The sequence below is a fragment of the Protomyctophum parallelum genome (assembly GCF_964188405.1).
Source record: "Protomyctophum parallelum genome assembly, chromosome: 7".
Lineage (NCBI taxonomy): Eukaryota > Metazoa > Chordata > Actinopteri > Myctophiformes > Myctophidae > Protomyctophum > Protomyctophum parallelum.
Window position 1 is genome coordinate 15,614,761 of NC_139705.1, and position 22,362 is coordinate 15,637,122.

Genomic DNA, 22,362 nt, shown 5'->3' on the forward strand with positions numbered 1-22,362 from the left:
TTCACAACAATCTCAACATTCAGTACCGTCGCCAGGCATACGCTCAGTACACACTGTGTGTACGGCAACACGCAGAGGGGGGAAACAAAATTCAGAGGTGAAGTAAAGCAGTAGTTATCAAACGGCGAAAGTAGCCCATCTGCATGAGGAAACGATCTGCATAAGGAAACGCAGTGCTCTCGGCGACAAACATATCATGTCAACGGAATAGTCAGCGACGTCATTGGGAAGATCACGTCAGCACTAAAGACCTGCTAGAAAGAGCTGAGATGAAGCCACTGAGTGAGGAGGTGAAGCTAGATAATTGCCACTACGAAAGGACCACAACAACAACTGCAACATTGATATCATAACCGAGCGCACCAATCTACATGCTGGGAGCGTCTATTGAGCAACATTTGATGTCATTTCCGGTTTGGACGTTATTCAAAGTGGTCCCCCTCCATTTTAGTGGATGAGATCGAAAATCTTAAAACGTGAATAACTCTTGATCTAAATCAATGCTTGTCGTGTTAGAAGTAATCAAAGCTCCCGTTGTTGTGGATCCCCTCTGGGGTGTTTTGGCTACATCTAGCTACTTCCAAGATGTTCGCCTTGCCACCTTCAAATAGGCCCTGAAGCTGCAAATGGCTGGGCGCCCTGATTTAATCGTCCTATACCCCGGGGCGTTCGGAGTGTTAAAGACAAGAAGCAGGATGGAAATCATGGTCTGAAGTGAGGACTGCAGCAGCTGACTGTGAAAAGTGGAAGCGCTCTGTGAAAGCCTTGTGTGACACAAGGCACAAAGTGGATAGGTAACAGGGAACAGCATGAATCAGTAGTGGAAAACACAAAGACGAGAAAACTATCAATCTTGTAGATGGGATATTTTCAAAACGTTTGCATTGCCATATAGCCATATAGTTTGTATGTATAGCTTCATTATATAGATATTCCACTGTTACTTTCTTAGCTTACGCATGTTTCTTGATAAATGTTTTTATGTGATGTATTCCCATGCTTTTTTGTTCTTGCTTAATGTAAGTCGCTCTGGATTAAGAGCGTCTGCTAAATGCCTAAATTGTAAACTGTAAATTGCCAAGAATTAAAGATGGAGTGCCGTGATTTTTTTCCACCCTAAAACATGATCATCAGGTATTATTATTATAGGAGGAGGAAGCATCTTTTCTAAAATGTGTGCAGTATTTGTTAAAATGTCGTTTTTATGTGGACAGTTCTTTGGACCACTTTGAGAGGTTTGGATTGTTTTCTTACCTTATTATGGGCAAACTAGTCCATTCCATGAGTTATTTTGCTCCGTTGTGTTGTTTATTAGCAATTTAAGAAATAAAATAAGTCACTCATTGACTTCCATTGTAACAGGGAAACAGCTCTCAAAGTCACTCTTTTAGCACATGAACCAACGCAACAAAAGCTGATTCTGACAGTTTATGACATCAGGAAAACTCATGCGGTTTTATTTTCGTCCCACTAGATTTATAAAGTTACTATTTTAGTCGGAGATAGACTGAAGCAGTACTGCGGCGTTCCCAACTCTCGCGGGGACGTCTTGCGAGGTTTCGTTTGTAAACAGAAGTGTACAGTTTTGGTCCAATCAGATCGTTTTTTACTCAACGAGAACAGCAGTGATTCGGTCGGCGTAGGCATACCTACAGGATCTTCTTTCTACACAAATTAGTCAAAACAAGACAAAGTTGACATTTTTTATTAAAAATAAAATCGCATGAGTTTTCCTGATGTCATTAACGGTCAGAATGAGCTTTTGTTGCGTTGGTTCATGTGCTAAAAGAGTGACTTTGAGAGCTGTTAATCTGTTACAATTGAAGTCTATTTTATTTTTCTTAAATTGCTAATAAACAACACAACGGAGCGAAATAACTCATGGAATGGAATAGTTTGCCCATAATAAGGTAAGAAAACAACCCAAACCTCTAAAAAAGTGGTCTTACCCTTTAAGTATGCCTGGTTTGCCTGGTGGGTGGTGATGATTCACATGAACTGAAGCGCACCCACAGCTGTGGTTGTATGATAAAGCGGGAGGGGTGAGGGGATGATGTCATGATTTCACTGTTTATTTCATTGGCACGCTAGCCTCCAGGAAGAAACCCTAAATACAAAGGAAAGACATCATTACACATAACCACACCAAGGTCTAATAATGAAGTACTGTCACCTCATAAACACACAAAAACTGGAATAAAATCACGGCACTCCATCTTTAAGAAATTACATTTAAATTACAAATCAGTGAAATCACCATAAAAAACATTGCTTTGAGTGCCAGATGAAGAATGAATATCAAAGGAAAGGAGGCTCCATGGTTACGTTGGAACTAGTCAAAAGGATTGTAGAGAGATACCATAGCATGCAGGGTACAATCATGAGCCGAAGGGGGACAGGGCAGCGTACTGCACACATGCTGAAAGGAGAGAAAGAAAGACAGACAGAGACTAATGAAGGCTCCATGATATGAAGGACAGCCAAGGAAGAGGGGCAGTACATTAGAGGAGAAGAAAACAACAAAGCCAAAGGCCCAAAAGACAATGCTATGAAGCCAGAGGGGGGGGAGAGAGAGAGAGAGAGGCCTGTGTACAACAAATGGGGTCTGGGGTCCTTGGGGGGGTTCCCCAGAAATAAATGTTAATACACCATATTGTATACATTGGCTATTCAATAATAGCAATACAAGATCAATGTGAGCTTTGCTATTTTAGAAATTATAAAAATGTTTGGATATATATATATTTCTTTTTAATATACTGTAAATCATCCTTTCTGGGGGTCCCTGGCACAAAACCTTTTCAGATGGGTGGGTGGGGGGGGGGTACACAGCCTGATACTTTGGGGTTTCTAGAAGGAAAACGTTTGAGAACCACTGGGTGTAATATTAAAGCAGGTGTCACTTCACTTCAGGGGTGGCTGTGAGAAAACAGAAAGCTGTGGATGGCACCTTGAACGTCTGCCACTAGGGCACGTTCCCATGGAAACAAAACATGTGCACGCACACGCGCACACGCGCAAAAAAAGTCTGCAAACTACACAGAAGCCTTGATGTGGCCACGCCCTAGGAGACACAGCAAAGCCAGGCACGAGACACACAGAAGCCTACGTACCTGAACACACTACAGATTTAGAGCCTGACCGATAACATAGATATTGGTCATTATTTGACCTTTTTGGAAAGATGGCAAAAGACCACATGACATGCTTGCTCAAGAAGGTAGTTGTGTGAGTGTGAGTGTGTGTGCATGTGCGTGTGTGTTTTATAGAATATGCACTACTAAACAAAGGGTGAAATGTGACATCCAAGTGAAATATTAATGTGCCATCTATGGCAGATTATTTTCAACTTTGTGTGTGTCATGGCACACCTGCATGTATTTGAGGCAAAAATATCTGATATACAAGCTCACAACACAACCCATAACCATGTGATGCATTGTGTGCTTGTTTCGTTTTTTTGTTGTATATATTTTTTTAAACACCTTATTTGGGTTTTTGTAGAGGTTAAGGTATATATATTGCAATAAGAATGTGTGGCCGTCACAAAATCCCAAGGTACACCTGGACCTCAGCACAGCGTTTATCAACCACTGATCAAAGAAGAGGCGGAGTCAGTCAATGCAGTGACCACATGATGCACCTTGTGAATCGTGAGGACCAGAGTTCTAATCCGACTCCCATCACGTCTTGCACGTCTCCACTCTGTCTCGAACCTCAATGAAGCATAATGCTAAAAAGAAAAATGTATTAGCTGTCTTGACCTGTTTGACTTGAACGCGAAATTAACTTACAAAACAGTTGCCTTTAGAATGCCTAATCATCTCTCTGTGTGTGTGTGTGTGTGTGTGTGTGTGTGTGTGTGTGTGTGTGTGTGTGTGTGTGTGTGTGTGTGAGAGAGTGAGAGAGAGAGAGAGAGAGTGAGAGAGAGAGTGAGAGAGAGAGAGAGAGAGTGTGAGAGAGTGTGAGAGAGAGTGAGTGAGTGAGTGAGTGAGTGAGTGAGTGAGTGAGTGAGTGAGTGAGTGAGTGAGTGAGTGAGAGAGAGAGAGAGAACAGAAACCAACAAAAGGAATCAGAGGGATACCGGCATTCCTCCAACGACCGGGCTCCCCTGCCCCACCTGTGGACGGTTGTGCATCGGCAGCCACATCAAGTGGCATATCAGCAACAATGATGCTGCTCCTACCCCCCAAATACGCTTAAGGCCTATTCATAGTCTGGATTTTCGGTGGTGAGGTGACCACCGCTCCGGTGGTGAGCTGACCACCGGAGCTGAAATAACGTTGAGCGGTGGTGAGTAAAAACAGAGAGAAGGGCTGGAGCGGTGGCGGTGGTTTGCTCTTCCCCCCCGGCTTGTGACGTCATGTTGTAGTTCGGTGGTCATCTAACCACCGAAAATCCAGACTATGTATGAGCCTTTAGAACTCTTAAAATGCCAATTTTCTTAACCACTTGAACGCCAGCAACCTATTAAATATAATTTGAGTTGTGCTGGTGTTCTTCTCACCTGTGTTTCGTCCTGGTTGGCTCTGTACTGGTCCTTGAGAATGGAGGTCCTCCCCTGGGCCTCTTCACGCCTCACACCCCGGTCCCCTCTCTTCGTTTCTGGGCTCCAGAAGTTGACAGCGTTCATACTTGAGCCCAGCCTTCCATCTCTCCCTCCTCCTCCTCCTCCTCCTCCTCCTCCTCCTCCTCCTCCTCCTCCTCCTCCTCCTAGGGCTGTCACAGTTACACATTTAAGTTGCGGATTAATTCTCACAAACAACAAAAATAACATTTGGAACATGTAACATAACTTTATTTTTGATCAATTGTTTTAGGCTTCGTAATCACGAATTGCACGTGGCAGATATGACAAATAACTTAAATATACAAAGACATGACTGACACATTAAACCAGTAAGACGCCTGAGGGCGAGAAAGGTTGCATGCACGCATCCGCCGCAATAATATAGTTTCATGAAAATGTAAAAATAGCAGAAATAGATAATCTACTAGCTTGTAGATCTATTATTTCTGCCATTTTTGAAACGTGTATTTTTCAACATGGAAACGATTATGTAAAAAGAATTGTGACTATCTCAAATAATTGCCACTAGGCGATTATTGTGAACGATTGTGACAGGCCTACCTCCTCCTTCCATCTCTCGTCTCAGCAGGTCGTTCTCTTTCTGTAGCTCTCTCAGCTGAGCCTGGAGATCCGGCGTGGAGCCTTCGCCCCGACATCCGACCGAGTCCAGTCCCTGCGCGCTCCTCCCAGCGTTCCGTCGCAAGCTAGTGGGTACGCCTAGCTGCAGGTGCTGCTGGTGGTCTCCGTAGGGGTCAGAGGGGTGATGATGCAGTCCCGAGGAGGTGATGTTCGGGCTGCTGCCCATGGTCGTGCCTCGGCACGTGTAGGAGGAGCGACGCGTGGTCCTGCCCAGGGTCATGGTGCCTTTGGGGTAACTGCCCGAATGCTCCAAGGCATCCCGGTCGCAGGGGTAATTGGTGCCCGGGGTAGCGTAAGCGGCACTCATAGACTGGATGTTCTCCATGGACAAGGTTTTACCCCCCGGGGCTGTGGCAGAACCGGTCGTCATTCTCCTATCTGCCGCTAGACACGGTTTCATCTTTGGCCCTACTTTGGAAGCGGTCCCTTGACCTCCGGCCAGTTTTGACCCTGGCGAAGGCCCCGAGGACACCGAACCTGGCTCTAGCCCAGAGCGGCAGCCTGGAGTGGAGGTCCCAGGCCCAAGTTTGCTCTTCCCTTTAGGGGGCCTGGACGAGAAGCGCGCATGGGACGAGACGCCATCCGCGTGTCCGGCACTCTTGGAGCTGGCAGACAGCTTGCTCTGCGCAGGCTTGGCTCTAATGTTTAAAGGCATGTCTTAATGGCAAAGGATAACGTTCAAGAAGTGTTTAGAAAGTATCCATTGTTTTGTGCCAATTATATATATATTGTACAGTTCCGGCAAACATTGGTGTGTAGCCATGATTCGCAGCAACAGATCCGGTTGGAATTGCCATTATAATTACTGTGTGTATAAAATAAAATATTCCAAACATTTCGTGTCCTATAGGTGGATTTAGGGCTGAAGCTTGACGGTACCAGTCGCTGTGGGCTGCACACAGCCTGTCAGGCAGGCAGTCAGGCAGGCAGTCAGGCAGTCAGGCAGGCAGGCAGACAGGCAGGGCAGTAGTGTGGTCGTCTCACTGCAGGGCATCATGGACTCTAGACAGGAGTAGGACACACATTCACACACAGACGACACCGGAGGCGTAATTTAAGAAATAGGGGGTAGCAATAAATAGGTATTAAGGTCCCTGCACACTGCAAGAGTTATTTTTAGAGGATTTCTAGCCGTTACCGCCAGTCCAGTCTGCAAGGACCTTACAGCCTAATTTCTAAAATAGCTAAAACTGTTGATCTACAGTACAAGCTCTCAACATGTCACCAAGCAACGTGTTGAGAGTTTGAATTTGAAGATCAACTATTTCCGCTATATTTGTTTGGGGCAAAAAGACAAAATGTTTGAAAATGTTGACTGTTGGAGCAGCCATAAACTACACAGGTTCATCCCGATGTTCTGGGCATCTTTGTAATGTTAGTGTTAGTAAAAAGCAGGTAAAAGAGTAACGTTTGAGGCAGACTAACATCAGTCACTTTACAGTTCACTGTAGTAGAATAGTTGCGGGTTTACCCCGCAGCTATGTCGGCTCCGCCTACAGGAAATACGTAAGCTGCGACCATGAGACCCGTTTCTGAATTTGTCTATAGTCAATAACAGAAAAGAACGCCACCAGAAAAGTCAATCCACCGTGCCTCTAGCCGCTCTGGGTGCATCTCAGGAGTCAGGAGCAGGACTGAAAAGTATGAAGAGGCGAGGGCCGGGAGCAAACTCGGAAATTAAAGCCTTTTTTTTTTAATAACGGGGTGGAGGAAAATTAATAAAGTTTCAATGTCAATGAATAATACATCTTCATCAGGTCATAAAGAAGACGTAACGGTAATTGTCCCATCTCTTTCTCATACATAGTGTTTGTATTAGTGATGACATATTATTGTGTAGATATTTTTATGCTATGTTGATGAATTGAAATACACAATGGAAACAAGTCCCAGGATTTTTTTTGTTTGTTTTATCATTTTAGCCTTACTGTACTGTTTTACATTTCTGACAAAGTATTCAATCAATCAAACTCTATTACAAAAAAAAAGGCATTCATTGTCCGAGTTTGTGCCTTCCTTCCTTCTTCATCAATCAAAAAAGAACTGTGGGGCGGCAGTCGCTCAGAGGTAAAGTGGCCAGAAGGATGCCAGTTCGATCCCAGGCTCCCAAGAATTAGTGTTGAACTGTCTTTGCATGGTTTCCTCCACCCATCGGTGTATGTGTCAGTATTAGGGTTGTGAGGTTTGCCATGGCCACAGACAGTAGAGAAGAGGTTTTCATTATCTAGCAGCCCCTCCTGCCTGCCTGGGCACAAGCAGCATCACTCATTTCCAGACTTATGTCTTAGGCTTCAGCAAGAAATTAAGGATAGAAAATGGAATTTGGGCAACCATGCGCTTATGATAAAATAAAATAAGTGGTGCTGTGAGCGGTGCCTTTGGTGAGTTGATCTGCCGCAACCACTATCAAGTACATGATATCACACATTGATACATGATATCACCCACTATCAAGTACATGATATCACACATTGGTACATGATATCACCCACTATCAAGTACATGATATCACACATTGGTACATGATATCACACATTGGTACATGATATCACCCACTATCAAGTACATGATATCACACATTGGTACATGATATCACCCACTATCAAGTACATGATATCACACATTGGTACATGATATCACCCACTATCAAGTACATGATATCACACATTGGTACATGATATCACCCACTATCAAGTACATGATATCACACATTGGTACATGATATCACCCACTATCAAGTACATGATATCACACATTGGTACATGATATCACCCACTATCAAGTACATGATATCACACATTGGTACATGATATCATATCACCCACTATCAAGTACATGATATCACACATTGGTACATGATATCATATCACCCACTATCAAGTACATGATATCACACATTGGTACATGATATCACCCACTATCAAGTACATGATATCACACATTGGTACATGATATCATATCACCCACTATCAAGTACATGATATCACACATTGGTACATGATATCACCCACTATCAAGTACATGATATCACACATTGGTACATGATATCACCCACTATCAAGTACATGATATCACACATTGGTACATGATATCACACATTGGTACATGATATCACCCACTATCAAGTACATGATATCACACATTGGTACATGATATCACCCACTATCAAGTACATGATATCACACATTGGTACATGATATCATATCACCCACTATCAAGTACATGATATCACACATTGGTACATGATATCATATCACCCACTATCAAGTACATGATATCACATATTGGGGAGCTCATGTTGGAGCAAAAAACCCATCAAATTGTGCCAACTACAATATTTTCTGAAGTAACATCTGGCAAAGGCAATCAAGGGTCAAGTTATTAAATTTGCAGGCATTAACTAAACTGTTAAAATAAGTATGGATCTCTAGCCTACCCAGAGAGGCCGGTATAGCCTGCCTGACTCAGTAATCTAAGGGCATGTCCGTGGACCAGACCTTGTGGATTGACTGATTGACGGCAGGATGCAAATCCAATCCATAATCCCTCCTCTAATCTGAGAGGATTGGGTGTGGAGACAGAGCCACTGCGTGGACTACAACAAAGAGATTGGTTCGGTGCACTTGTCAATCTTCCAGCTAGCTGCCTGTCAATCCCCTGTCCATCACTGTCTGTGTGAGAGGGACAACAATTTAGCCCTATGTGTCAACAATCACACAATTTACTTTTGGGAATATTGTTTTATTAAAGTGGCAAAATATATCCAAATTGAATGTGAAAATTGCAGTAGGCCCAATATATATATGTATTAATAGTATTTTTACATTATTCAGCAATATGGGTAACATATAGGCCTATACAAGCAAATAAAGAGCTAACTTGTTAGCTTGCTACTACAGTGGACTTTTGATTATAGCCTACCTCTCAAATGGTGGGAATATTGGGTTAGATATAAATCCAGAAAAACGTGTAGGATTCAGGAAGCCTATAGTTTTGATGCGCCGCCCTCGATATCTATCCAGTAGCTTACCCAACTGTTCAACCCAACAAACACTCACTCACAACCTGCCGCCGGGCAGCCACAATTTACTTTTAGATAAATGTATCTTGTAGATTAGAACAATGTACAGGAATCCCACCGTCAGGCGCAAACATAAGAGAGCATGAGAGAGACAGCCTACCATCTCCCGAGTTGTTGGGCCACCAGCTGTTGCACGGAATGAAATGAAACTCGAGTGAGTCCAGTCCACACCCCATGGCTGGCTGGCTGTTTGTTTCGAGAATTACAAAATGCATCCATTCGTTTCATTTCTCCGCACACACACACCCCTACCTACAGTTCATCCCGACCCGAGGCAACCTGGTGGAATGTGAGACCGTGAGACCAGACGGTGTGTTTTATGAGACATGATGGGGAGAAATAGCTTTGTAGCCCCGAGAGAGAGTCAGACGGCGAAATAAAATAACTATTATTGCGAAAACGAGTGAGTGAGGATGGATAGGGGATTAGTTTTCTTTCGGATATGCACACAATACGCGCGACTCGAGTTACGACCGGGGTCCACGAATTTATTACATAAGGAGTAAAAAAAAAGCTCAAAGCTGTCTGTCACAATAAATAAACATTGCATGCGAGCTTCGTTTGTTTTAAATCACGCGTTTAAAACCGCGGCATCTCGTCCAGGTGTGTGTGTGTGTGTGTGTGTGTGTGTGTGTGTGTGTCTGTGTGTCTGTGTGTGTGTGCGCGCGCGCGCGCAAAATATAAGGACTTGACTTACCATCTATCCATGCGTCCAGACAGACAGGCTGTAATAGTCTCCTCTCCTCAGCATCGCATCATACAGTATCTCCATGATCTCATCACCAACTCACAGCCTCACACTCTCTTTCTGAATTCTGACCTGTCCTGCTCCATGTCTATCGTGCCAACTGCCATGCACGTCGATCGGGAACGCGCATATTTACTATCGGCCTACGCACGCGCGTGTGGGGTGGGGGTGCACACTGCACAGCGACGACAGCAGCAGCTGCGTGTGTGTGACTTTTATTTTTATTATATTTAAAATAAAACTGGTTTTACATATTAGCGTGTTGTCTTCTAGCCTAGCTACCGGCCTTAACCCCCGGGCTGCATGTCGGATCACTAATAAACAATAGTTAGGATTTCATTTAATAGACTGGGCTTTTGAAATTAACTAATTAATCATCAATGTGTGGGCCATGTGACAGCTGAAAGAGAGAGAGAACTTTTATCTTAAAACAGTAGCCTATCTATGTAAATGTTAAATCTAGGCTACTATGTAAGAATAGAAATAGGCCTAGCGCGATAGCATTGATTAATTGGTTGAAATTTGTATTCAGTTTATATAATTGGTACTATAGGCCTACTGGTAGGCATACAGTTCAAATGATATTCAATCAGTTCAATAATTAAATGGCCAGTCGAGTGAGTCAGCCAGCCAGTCAGACAAGCCATGGCCTACTAGTACTAAAACATGTTTTATATTAAATTACGTTAATATACTACATAACAATAGCATACATGAATACATTAATTTACCTGTTAATTGGTATGCTGCTGTTAGCTTTTCATTTCATAGGTTTGCCTCCGAAAATAAGCGCCTTTTTGGCTCTGCGCGAGCGATGACTGGCAGGTGTTGTGTATGTAGACTAATTATCAGCAGTGTTGCCAAGTCTGCTTAATATCAGCGACTTTGTTGATTATGTTTCTCTGTAAAGTCACTATAGTTCCGTTAAGTTTCAGTTTATTTTTTATTTATAGTGTATCACCCCAAGGGGTCTCTGTGCAGTGTGTGCACTTTGCAAGTTTTACAACACAATACACACAGCAAAAAACAAGGAACCACAGTAAAGCATACTGAAATGTGCCAACACACGTGCGGTTAAATAAATTACCATGGGATAGGACACAGGCTCACAGCTATAAATCATCAACAGGTAAGAAGAAATACACATACAGTATAGGCTACTGTATACACACACACACACACACACACACACACACACACACACACACACACACAAAATACAACCTAGGGCAGAGCAAGGTGAACACATTAAACTAGGGGGAACCAAAGCAAAGTTACTAAGTTTACCCAGGGTAACTGGACTAAGCTCAATAACTTGTTTACAGCCAGGCCCTGCTCATAGAACATTTCATGGTAGGGTTCCAATGCCTTGCTCAAGGGCACTTCAGCGGTGGTAATTTTAACGTGCCGGTCCGGGGATACGAACTAGCGACCTTCCGTTATCAAGACCGCTCTGCAAACCGTTCGGCCACCGCTGCCTCCTGTAACCATAGTGCATGGAGAAAAGATGGGTTATAAAAAAATGTCTAGAGTTGGCATCTCTAGCAGCTTTTGGGGGAGCGTTCCAGAGACAGGGAGCATGATGTGTAAATGGAAATGCTCTGCCCCCAACCGTGGTATGTGACTGAGTTTTCCGGCATCTTGGGAACGTAGAGCGTAGTGGTCGTGAGGGGATGTATATGCTTTTATTAAGCTGGACATTAGGACATACAGTGTGGAGCTTTAAATGTCAGAAGGAACACCTTGAAATCGGCTCTGGCCTGTATGGGCAACTCTAGCTGCTGGTTTTTTAACTAGTCTAAGGCCATTTGTTGCTGTTGATGGTAGACCGGAAAAGAGAGCATTGCAGTAATCTATTCTTGAGGTGATGAAAGCGTGGACCAGGGTTTCAGCATCGGGAAGTGATAGTGTTGGACGGATTCTGGCTATAGGTTGCGTAGATGGAAGAAGGCAGATTTTGTAATGCTTTTAATGTGGGGTACAAAGGATAGGGATGAATAAAAAATGACTGACTGTTGGTTTGTGGGTAATTTGGCAGCAATCAAGGTTTATAGTTTTAGAATTTAGGAGCAGGAAGTTTATGTTCCTTCAATTCTTAAACTCAGTTAGACAGGTTTCGAGGTTTTTAATATTTGACTTATCGTTTGCTGTAATGTGTCTTGAATGTACAGGGTTTGATGAGGTCAGATCAACATATTGAATGTCAGAACAGGTCAGCTCCAAAATGTGGTAAAACTGAAGGAGTGTGAATATTTCCGGATGCACTATACCTGCCCGGAGAACGTGCTTGTGTGTGTCGGTGTCTGTCTGTCTGTCTGTCTGTGTGTGTTTAGTCTGCCTGTTCTATGATGCATCTCAAGGTCATACGTACCCCTGGAGAGTGTCAAGCCACTGGGCCAGCCAGCCAGCTGTCCTTCAGGCTCGTTGAAGTGGAGTACACAGTTCAGGGAAGCAGCATGGTTGGTCAAGGTTTAACTGCAGTTTCATTTATGAAGCAAGTGTCTTGATACACTTTACTGCGAGTTCAAATACAATACGCAACAACACTGATAATGGCATTAATTAATCAAATCGATCAATTATAAAAATCATAGGGCACAAAGTCTGACAAAATTATGATTACCGGTAGTCTTAATATGCAGGAGAGAGAAAAAAACATCAATAGGCCTGGCGTCTCGTACTGAACTGGGCAGTTAAGGCAGGTAAGGTATAGGGAGCGCCGCGAGTGCGGTTAGACAACGCCCTGCTGTCAGATACATTTTTTATTAATTCTGGGAAGGGACAATGAGCTAGACGGCGTCTTGTGCGAGGGAGTGTAAGGCATGATGAAGTCTGATACGGTGGAGCTGCCCCACGCAGTGATTTATTGGCCAGCCAGAGGACCTTGATGTCTGAGTGAGCCTTAACAGGGAGCCACTGAAGGGCACTGATGGAAGAAGTGCCCTTCTTCCATAATCTTTTTTTACTTAGGCCTAAGTAAAAGTACAGTATCAAGTTGTGAACAGAATACCTCTCAGCCTGGTTTAGAGGGCCAGCAGTACTGTCTCAGGCATAGATGTGTGTTCAACAGTCAACACAACAGTGACACTTTTGTGAAATAATTGTTAAACAGCTAATAGTTCCCTATGTGTTTTATTAAACAGGTGACATTTTTAAAGTTTAGACCCGAGTCACATAATAAAACAATTATAATGTTAAGCAGTGTTTGGAACAATTTCACCATGATTATATATCACAACTGACAACTGTATGTGTGTTGCACACAAGATGCATGAAACTTGTTTTCTTTCACATTAAAATGTTGTTGCAGCTGCCACTCAGACAGTCTGCCACTGTGCGTATAAGCAATAATAGAGGTTTATATATATATATATATATATATATAATTTCAACCTGTGTCACTCGTATAACATTGAATTATTCTAATTAATTAGGAATAGGCTTACAGTATACAGAATTGTAAAATGCTTTAAATTGCTTATCCGGTAAACATTTACATTTAATTATTACACGGCTTGGTTGAATGCTTGATTCTGATTGGTCAATGTGTTGTGGCGGCAATGTGTGTTATTTCTGAATAATGACTGATGCTAACAGACTGCGTGGCTTTAATCTTATGCCGTATCCAACATAACAGCCATGTAAACAAACACACAATGTCATTTACAACTAAACATTGCTCTCAAGAATGTTTTTGATAACATTTGAAGCGATTCTATTTCATCAACAATTCCTTGCTTTCCGATGTGACCATGTTGCGCTTCTCTGGGCGTGCAGGGCGGATGGCCAGCGCAATGCTTATGGAACACTTTCATTACCACAAGCAAGGAAATGCGTTGTTTTGTTGTTGGGTCAATGTATTAATCTATTTATTAAAGATGGGGTGCCGTGATTCCATAAACAATCAGGTATATAAAAGGAAAAAAAATAAACTAAAATGAAATATTTGACAGAATTCCAAATTTGTCATAAAGAGACAGTAAAATTAGATTAATCTTAAAATCATCTATGAATCGAAATCGTCCACTTTTAGATGTCAGGGATGTATGAAACTTTCACTCATCTTGCTGTCATAGAATCGCAGGTTATCCAACGACAGGGCCATTCTCATCCTGGTCCAGAATAGAGGATGGGCCCTGGGGTTTCTGGGCCAAGACAGCACAGACTTTCTGCACAGCCGCTTCCTCAGTTGAAGGTACTTCATCTTGGGAAAGGTCTCGTCCAGCAGAACCAGCACTGCCACGTCCATCTTGTTTAAAAAAAAAAGTATATGCGGCCATCAATTTACTGAGCAAAGGTGAATTTACTGAAATATTTAATGAATAAAGCACTGGTTCTCAACCATTTTCATCTTAAGGACGCCTAATAGAGAGATGATAATATATATATAATATATAAATCAGACCAGTCTGAAGTGAGTGGTGCCACAGCTCCCCCTGCTGGTACAAAAAAATTGCACCCATGCTAACTAGGCGGTGCAGTGTGTGTGTGTGTGTGTGTGTGTGTATTTTAAGCTGCTCAACATTGCCACTTTAGGTCACCCAGCAGTATTGCAGCTGTTCATACCCCAAACATACATCAGGGACAGACACGGCCATGTGATTGGCGCGGTGTGCACACTCAAAACATGTTTTGCTAGGGACAAGAAGAAACAAGCTCACAATGTTGTAAGCTTATAGATAGGCTATAAATGGTCAAAGTGATTTTAATGCAATATTAAAATGGGTATTTTACTTTAAAACTTCTGGGATCACTTTAATGTCTACTTGTGTAGACAATTTATAGCAATTTTATCAGCCACGCCCTCCACCTATATGAATCAATTGAAAACACATGTCCCTGATTCTGGTGACTGATATCCTTGTAATGTGTGTCTTAAATTACTTTTATTTTAAGGACAATGCCAGTCACCAGAAGCAGGGTTTTCAATTTACAATTTAATATAAACATCTAAATATTGAATGAAGAAATTAAAAAACTGTATGGAGTGCACACAAAAGCCATAATATACCAAATCAAAATGAATCCAGAAGTGTTTTAAAGTGAAATGCCCCTATAAATAATTTTGCTGGGGGGACCCCCTGGAAACCCCTCAATGACCCGTGGGGTTCCCTGGAACCACACTTTGAGAGCCACCAGAAATACAATAATGGCAAAGTTTCTTTCTTACAAACCTTCTCGTCCAGAAGCCTCTGCTGGACCATGAAGAAAGCCTGGCGTATCACACCATTCACTGCTTCACCGCCACCATGCGCATTACTCCCTCCTTTGGAAAGCACAAACACCGTCTTCACGCTGCTATTCACGGCACTGTGAAGGTTATCAATACGGGAAACCCCGGGTATCCAGTCCCTCTCTTCCAGACACAAGCAGAATCTCCTATGACCTGCAGTCTCCATTTGGACGATTAGCTCGTTATAAACCCAGTCCCTCACAGCAGCGTTCTCTGTGTCAAACACAATGAAGGCGTCGTATTGTTTCTGGAGGTCACTTCCGGGCAGCTGGGAGTAGCCTTTATATCCCGCCCACAGCACCTGCAGGCTATACCACAGATCCCAGCCGTAGAGGTGCTTCAGCAGGGGGAAAACCGTACATGCCGTGGCCAAGAAGGAAGTGAAGAGGAAGGCGATGCTGCCGTATATCTCTTGGCAGGAGCGGTGGTCGGTGGACAGGACGCTGCTTCCCTGCAGGGATTCTGGGAACTCGCAGAGGACTTTCGTAGTGAGATAGGGAATGTCCACGGGACTGGACCACAAGAAGTCTGCCAACCCGGAAGCGTCACAGTTACATTCAAACATGTTGGCGTGCAGGGCCAGTTTGTGAAGGGCACTGCCGTTCCTCAGCAAGGTGGGAAGCAGCTGCTGGTCCAGCTGTTTGATACGGTTGTGGCTGATGTAGAGAGAATCCAGGGCTTTGGCCTGGCTGAAGAAGTGATCGGGGAGAGTGGTAATATAATTGTGACTGAGGTCCAGGAGAGTAAAATCTTTACCAAATTTTATGGCCGTATTAGGCAAATAACCAAGGTAGTTTCCACTGAGGTTGAGGTGGCGCAGGTTGCTCAGTAACACAATGCCCTGCGCCCCCTGCCAGGGGAAATCGCTCAATTTGTTGTCACTAATGCTGAGTGTCTGAATGCTTTTCGGTAGGTTACAGAACACCTTTGAGATGGCGCTAATCTCATTCTGAGAGATGTCCAGGTAGATTAAGCTAACAAGGTTTTGGAAAAAATGAATGTACTGTTTGCTATTGTCAGGGGCCCACATGAGGTTGAGCTTATTACCGGAGAAGTAGAGGTACTTAAGAGAGTCGCTGCTTAAATTTGGACTTATTCTTACTCCAATGCCATTGTTTGCCAGGCTTAGGACTTCCAAGTGAGAGAGATTTTTGAGGAACTCAAAGCTGTGACCCATGCCCATCAATTGGAAATGGAAGTCATTGTTACTGAGGTCCAGTACTTTCAGAGTACTTTGAAGCTCAGTGAAAGCATCATGGTAGTAAAGGTCGATTCTATTATAGGCCATATTAAGATACACCAAGTTTTTCATGTTACTAAATGCTCCGTTCCGCAACGCTTGGCTCATGTAATTGTAGGACAGATCTAAACAAACAGCATTTTCCATACCCACAAATACAGCTTCGTTAAGGGAAAGAATGTCATTTTGAGAGAGGTCATAATATGTCAAATTATAGCAGAAACAATATTTGAAGTCCCATATTGTTTTATTTAACACACTGTCACTGTTACACTGTGCATTAGTTTCAGTCAGTTCCCACATGTCACTTGTGGCGTCCTTTCTATCTAAAACTATTAGGGGAGGGTCAGTGAAGTCATGGAAGGTATGCAGATTCTGATTTTGAGAGCTCTGCTGTGACGGACATTTAGAGGATGGACAGGAATGAAACGGGAGGAAGGTCAGTATGTTCTGGGAGACGTCAACTTTCTTAAGTGCAGGCAGCCGTCTCAAAGCACTCATGTTAATGGAGTTGATGAAGTTCATTCGCAACTCCAGTGACTTTAGGTGTTGAAGCTTGGACAGAACTTCCAGGCTTTGACTTGAAAGTGTGAGGAAAAAGTTCCCACTGAGGAGGAGAGTTTCAAGCTTAGAGAAGTTTCCAAGATGTTGTGATAATGTTAGTTCTCGTAGTGTTTTAAATGGTTTATAGTTGTAGATAAGGCTAATCCAAGTCAGGTTCTTGAGCTCAGAGAAGAATGTGCCATTTCCGATGGCATCAATTAGGAAGTTGTCAGAGAGGTCTAATCTTTTTAACCTTTTCAAAGGTTCGAAGAGGCCCTCTGGAAATGTTTTCAGTGAGTTTCCTCTCAAACTTAGGAATTCAATAGAGCTGTTTGGAATATTGAGAGAGTTTCTGTTGAGTTGGAGGGGGTCATTGTTCGGGCAGGGAATGCACATCCTAGCTGCATGGTCACAACGCTGGCAATTCCATTCTAAATTTAGAGATTCGAGACAGATGAGGTTGGCAAACGCATATTCCACGATCTCAGTGATGGTATTCTCTCGTAAATCCAGTTTCTTCAGTGATGGTGGTAGCCCTTTAGGGACCGATGTCAAATTGTTGTACCCTAGAGTAAGAGTTTGGAGTTCAGTAAGCTCCCGAAAAACATCCTCGTGGATGTGAAAAGAATGATTGCAAGGGTTTCCATAAAAGCAGTTCATGGTAAGAAAGAGCTGCTGCAGATGTGGAGTGTTTAAAGGGAGTTCTATATTGAAGATGTGGTTTTTCTCCAGATCCAAAGTTCTGAGGCTTCCAGGCAGCCAGGGCAGAGATGTGAGGCCGTTTCCCGACAGGTTGAGAGACTCAAGCTTGTCCAGGCCCTTGAAGGCATCGCTGTGGATGTCCATTGTGCAAGGTCTTTTGTCCGAAGCTTGCATACTAACTGGCAAGCAGTTCCACATTAGTTTCAGGGTTTCAAGGTTTGGGACACCTGGGAAAGCATTCCGACCAACTTTAGTGATCTTGGACTGACTTAAGTCCAATGACACGACAGTGTTAGACCTTATGTGAGGTATGTAAATGAGAGGACGGTGCGAGCAGTCTACTGTAGTCAAGTTAGCATCAACGTCACAAGGGAAAAAGATGGGAATCCTTGCTCCCACAAATGATGGCAGTTGACAAAGTATGAATATGAGATTTTGCCACATGATCTGAAACAAATAAGTAACGTGTATTAGTATAATGCACTTTATGATTCTTCTTATTGTATCGTCAGCACAATAAGCATTACATTTTTTAGATATCACCCTAAATGTCTACATGGAACAATATATCTTCACAGACTTGCCAGTAAATCATTCTTGACTAATTTAAACGTTTTTACGCAATGAGCTTTTAATACACATCTTGAAATACAAGAATGTTGCATTAAAAAAAATCCCAGTAAATGAGGTAAATGAATTCAATATTAATGACTGGACTGATTACAATTGTGTACTCAAAAGTCAAATCAAGGGGCACCTGCTGGCCAAGTGGTCCAAAGCCACGTGTTCGAGTCCCGTTCATGATGACTCTTGCTGCATGTCTCTCCCCTTCACTCTCCCGCTTTCCTGTCAATCTCCACTTGATACTATCAATTAAGGCAGAAAAGCCAAAAATAATCTTAAAAAGTCAAATCAAGGCATACAGTAAATCACTGCATTTCAAAATGTAGATACACCTTTCTCAGTAGCCTTCTTCCGACAGGAACACAGTAACACACCCATATGTGCCCATTCATCATTCTTTCACCCAGTGCAAGAGATGATTAGCGACATAAAAGATAGAATGCCATACTATTGTGCTTACTTTAGGAGGTCGGACTTATCTTCCAGAACCGTATTGAGGAGCCAGCAGAAACGTTGCAGTAATCCAGTTGAGGGCAGACTGTGTTAAGCAGTAAGATTCTAGTCTGCTGAATAACTAAAAGGAGTGGGCACAATATGTGCATGGAGAAGTGAAACTATTACATCATACACTCACCAGATGCTGGTCGTGTGATTACTAATGAAACCCAGTTCTGTAGAAGTTACCAGACCACTGCTTTAAATCCTTATATAGCGTCTATGTTTTTGGATGTCAGTAAATGAGAACTTGGTGGACTATTATATAATCGCCCACACTACAGTGGCAACATGACAGCTGTGTGCGATTCTTGCAACCATACCTTTTCGAAGCTGAAGGACATCATCTCTTCTCAGTTGAAATCTGAGCTTTGTCACCGAGTTCTCGACAATCACTACACAACCCAGGCGAAAAGAACGCTGTCCTATGAGCGTCTGAGCTTTGCTCTATGGGTCCTCTGCCATCGGATGATACGACTCCTCCCAAGTCTGAGACATCCACCGGGGAATGTGGTCCAACCACTCCAACCTGGTTAAAAAACAACGTTTGAAGCATTCCCCCATGATGATTTTAGCAACTCTATCAGACACGAGGGGAAGAGGGGTGGGAGGGACAGCCTCCATACTCAATACTGTATATCTCTTTTTGATGATTTTAACTTTTGAATATCATTCTTCTATATTGAACTACCATTCTCTTGTTTGAACAATAATCCACCAAAGCAATGCCCAAGAGTTTTTACAGAATAATTCTCAGTACTTTTAGCCATCATTTAAACACAGATTGTACAATAATGGTAATTGATTGATAATTATAACTTGTATGTTGATAATGAGGCTGACAGAAGGGCAAAATATTGTATTTTCTTGCTGACCGATTTGGGTTTCACTCAACATGTGACCGTGGCCACACATTAGACCTGGTTATAACACATGGGCTTAACATTAATATTTTACCAGTTATGAATGTTGCACTGATCTGAATTCAGTGTGCTACTAGTGTCTCTATGCCAAAACGAATAAGCGTTACCTTACTCCTGATGAGAAGACTATTCTGTTGAACTAAGATCAACTAGACTCCAATGCACCTGCCAGACTAAAGCAGAATGCAGATGGGAGAAAATCAAAACCACAAGTTCACTATGACATAAGAGCAACAAAACCAGAAAAGCTCAATTCTGACTTTCAGAAAAATCATGAGAATCCAAAAATACTTTTTTCCACAATTGACACCCTGATAAATCCCTATCCCGCAAGTCCTAGAAATGTGTTATCAGACCAAATGCAATGAATTTTCGTCATACTTCAGGGATAAGATTACTACCATAAGAATGAGCATAAACAAGGTCAGTAAACAAAACACAAATTCTCAGTTGACTCCTGCACATTGCTGAACATTAGACCATTGCAGTCTGGGCGGTACAGACATTCTTAGAAAAGTGGTAACTGGTTTAAAATCTTGTGCTTGCACCCTTGACCCCATCCCGACATGCTTTTTAAATTTATATACCAAATCAATATCTCTCACTACACAGCACCCAACTCATTGAAACTGTTTCAATGATGCATTTTGAAAACCAATGTTATTTGTGTGCTACTCACTCACGCAAAATGAATGAATAGAGAACATGGCGGGGAGTATGGCCAAACATGACACTGGTACTTTAGTAGAACATACAGTAGTTTATTCAATGAATTGTATTGAAACCAATACCTTGTGCATTACTGTCAGGGTAATAATGAAGGCAAGTATAGAAAAACTATTTTGTAGGAAAGAAGAAGTATATTGGTTTGAACAGGTTTAAACAGTTAGTGCGTTTTGTGATTAACTTTGTGGCTTTGGCTTGAACGTCACGCACACTGGGCAAACAATAGGTCTCTCACATGGCAACCCCGCTATATCAACGGGCTGCTTTAGCACGCTAGCATGTATCAGGGTGACACAGGTGCTGAGTCATCCACAGAGCGATGTTCATGAAGCCATCTGACTCGGCATCCACCTTGGACAGGGAGTGGTTGTTCCCTGGGTACCACAGCAGCCTGCACAGCACCGCACATCACAGCATGGCATAAGGAAACACAAAGACAACAAGGAGAAAGGCCCAGTTACCATCCAGTGGTTCTCAAACGTTTTCACGTCAAGGACGCAGGAAATTGATACATATTTGGCCACGGAGCCCCGTCTGAAAAGATTTTGTGCCAGGGATGCTCGATTGAAGAGACGAAAATTAAAAATGTCTAAATAATTCTCCAAATGTCCTGGGAAACCCCTAGAACCACCTCAAGGACCCAGGGGGGCGTCCCCAGAACCTACTTTTGAGAATCCCTGCATTACACTTTACACAATCTACAACAGTGGTTGTGCAACTTGTGCCCACCCACATGTCTGTGCTCAAAGCCTTAAGGGTCTAAGGGTGCGTTCGGATATAGCACTGTGCAAAACAAACTAATACGCGAGTGCCCTCCCGGTGAGCATTTTTTACAGCCCCATATTCAGTAGGATAGTAAAATATGAATACATTGCAATGAGCTATTTACTTATTTATTTGTGCTCACATGATTGTTATCCTGTTTTGGTACCATAAATAGTTTTTTTATTGATACTGTGTAAAATGATAACAGTCGACACCTGTGTTCAATTACATTTGATGGTATCTCATACATAAATACCACACTTCCTGTTGTCTTGTCACAAGCTGAGGAAGGCCAAACAGGCCGAAACGCGTACGTTGTCCACTCTCAGAGGTAAGAAAAATCATGTGAAAAGGACATATAATGAGTGCTGGCATTTTCTTCATTTCATCCTGTATTTTCGAGCCTTGCACCTAGAAGGATTTTGTTCTAACCTGGAGTGCTTGTCTTGTCCTGGAGTGCTTGTCTGCTTCGGCAGTACTTATTTTCTCTGTGCGCATTTTCACACCTTAAATCTCAAAGCACACCTGCATTTACAGTGAAAATACAATCTACATGCTGGCGATAGAGCACCCCCTAGCAGAATGACGAGAATTTCCCATAGATGTTTCAAAAAGTATTTATTTAAAGTCTCAGACAAAGCCAACTCGGCTCCTGGCAAATCATGACAATATACACAATTATTTTGGGCCGAATAAAAAATTAGAAAGAAGAAAAACCTTTTTTCTTCTTACCGGGAAGCCAGCTTGAAAAGGAATAAGTATGTATTTAGAGTATAGAATTTTCCTCTGCATTTCTCAGTTATGTAATAATTGATTACATTTATGATATAGTCAATTCAAAATATCAATCCTAACTTTGAGAACCACTGACCCATTAGCCTGAAAGAGCCCTGTGCTTTTCTGGGCATAGAGGGGCGGATCCAACTAGCGCTGGAAACCGACGCCGACTTCCTATTCGTTCACAAACCTATGTGGCCGCCTCCCCACCCACTGCGGTAATGTTTTGAAGGTCCACCACACAGCCAAGAACACCACACCTCACCACATTTGGCGACGACGCTCCTCTGCACTAT

At 42.7% G+C, this 22,362-nt stretch overlaps 3 protein-coding genes across 4 annotated transcripts in view; all 3 read right to left on the minus strand.

Moving 5' to 3' along the window:
• LOC310861947 (ERC protein 2-like) overlaps nt 1-5,864 on the minus strand; it is a gene marked incomplete at both ends in the record, with an annotated part of 338,757 nt that extends 332,893 nt beyond the window's left edge. Inside the window, 2 exons of the mRNA XM_083769684.1 lie at nt 4,508-4,605; nt 5,132-5,864. Of these exons, the coding sequence (XP_083625810.1) occupies nt 4,508-4,605; nt 5,132-5,864 (831 nt within the window). The remainder of the gene's footprint in view (nt 1-4,507; nt 4,606-5,131) is intronic.
• Nucleotides 5,865-13,917: 8,053 nt separating this feature from the next.
• Nucleotides 13,918-18,942, minus strand: tlr9 (toll-like receptor 9). The gene is made up of 3 exons (XM_083770391.1): nt 18,841-18,942; nt 15,213-18,203; nt 13,918-14,287 (listed from the first exon to the last, which is right to left on the minus strand). Exons 2-3 carry the CDS (start codon nt 18,198-18,200, stop codon nt 14,075-14,077), a joined length of 3,201 nt encoding a protein of 1,066 aa, XP_083626517.1. The 5' UTR covers nt 18,201-18,203; nt 18,841-18,942; the 3' UTR covers nt 13,918-14,074.
• Nucleotides 18,943-20,544: 1,602 nt separating this feature from the next.
• The window catches only part of LOC310861630 (acylamino-acid-releasing enzyme-like), a 33,675-nt gene continuing 31,857 nt past the window's right edge, over nt 20,545-22,362 (minus strand). For both annotated transcript variants that reach the window (XM_083769165.1, XM_083769164.1), the window contains exon 23: nt 20,545-20,915. In XM_083769165.1, coding sequence (XP_083625291.1) covers nt 20,798-20,915 — 118 coding nt within the window. In that variant the 3' untranslated portion in view covers nt 20,545-20,797. The remainder of the gene's footprint in view (nt 20,916-22,362) is intronic.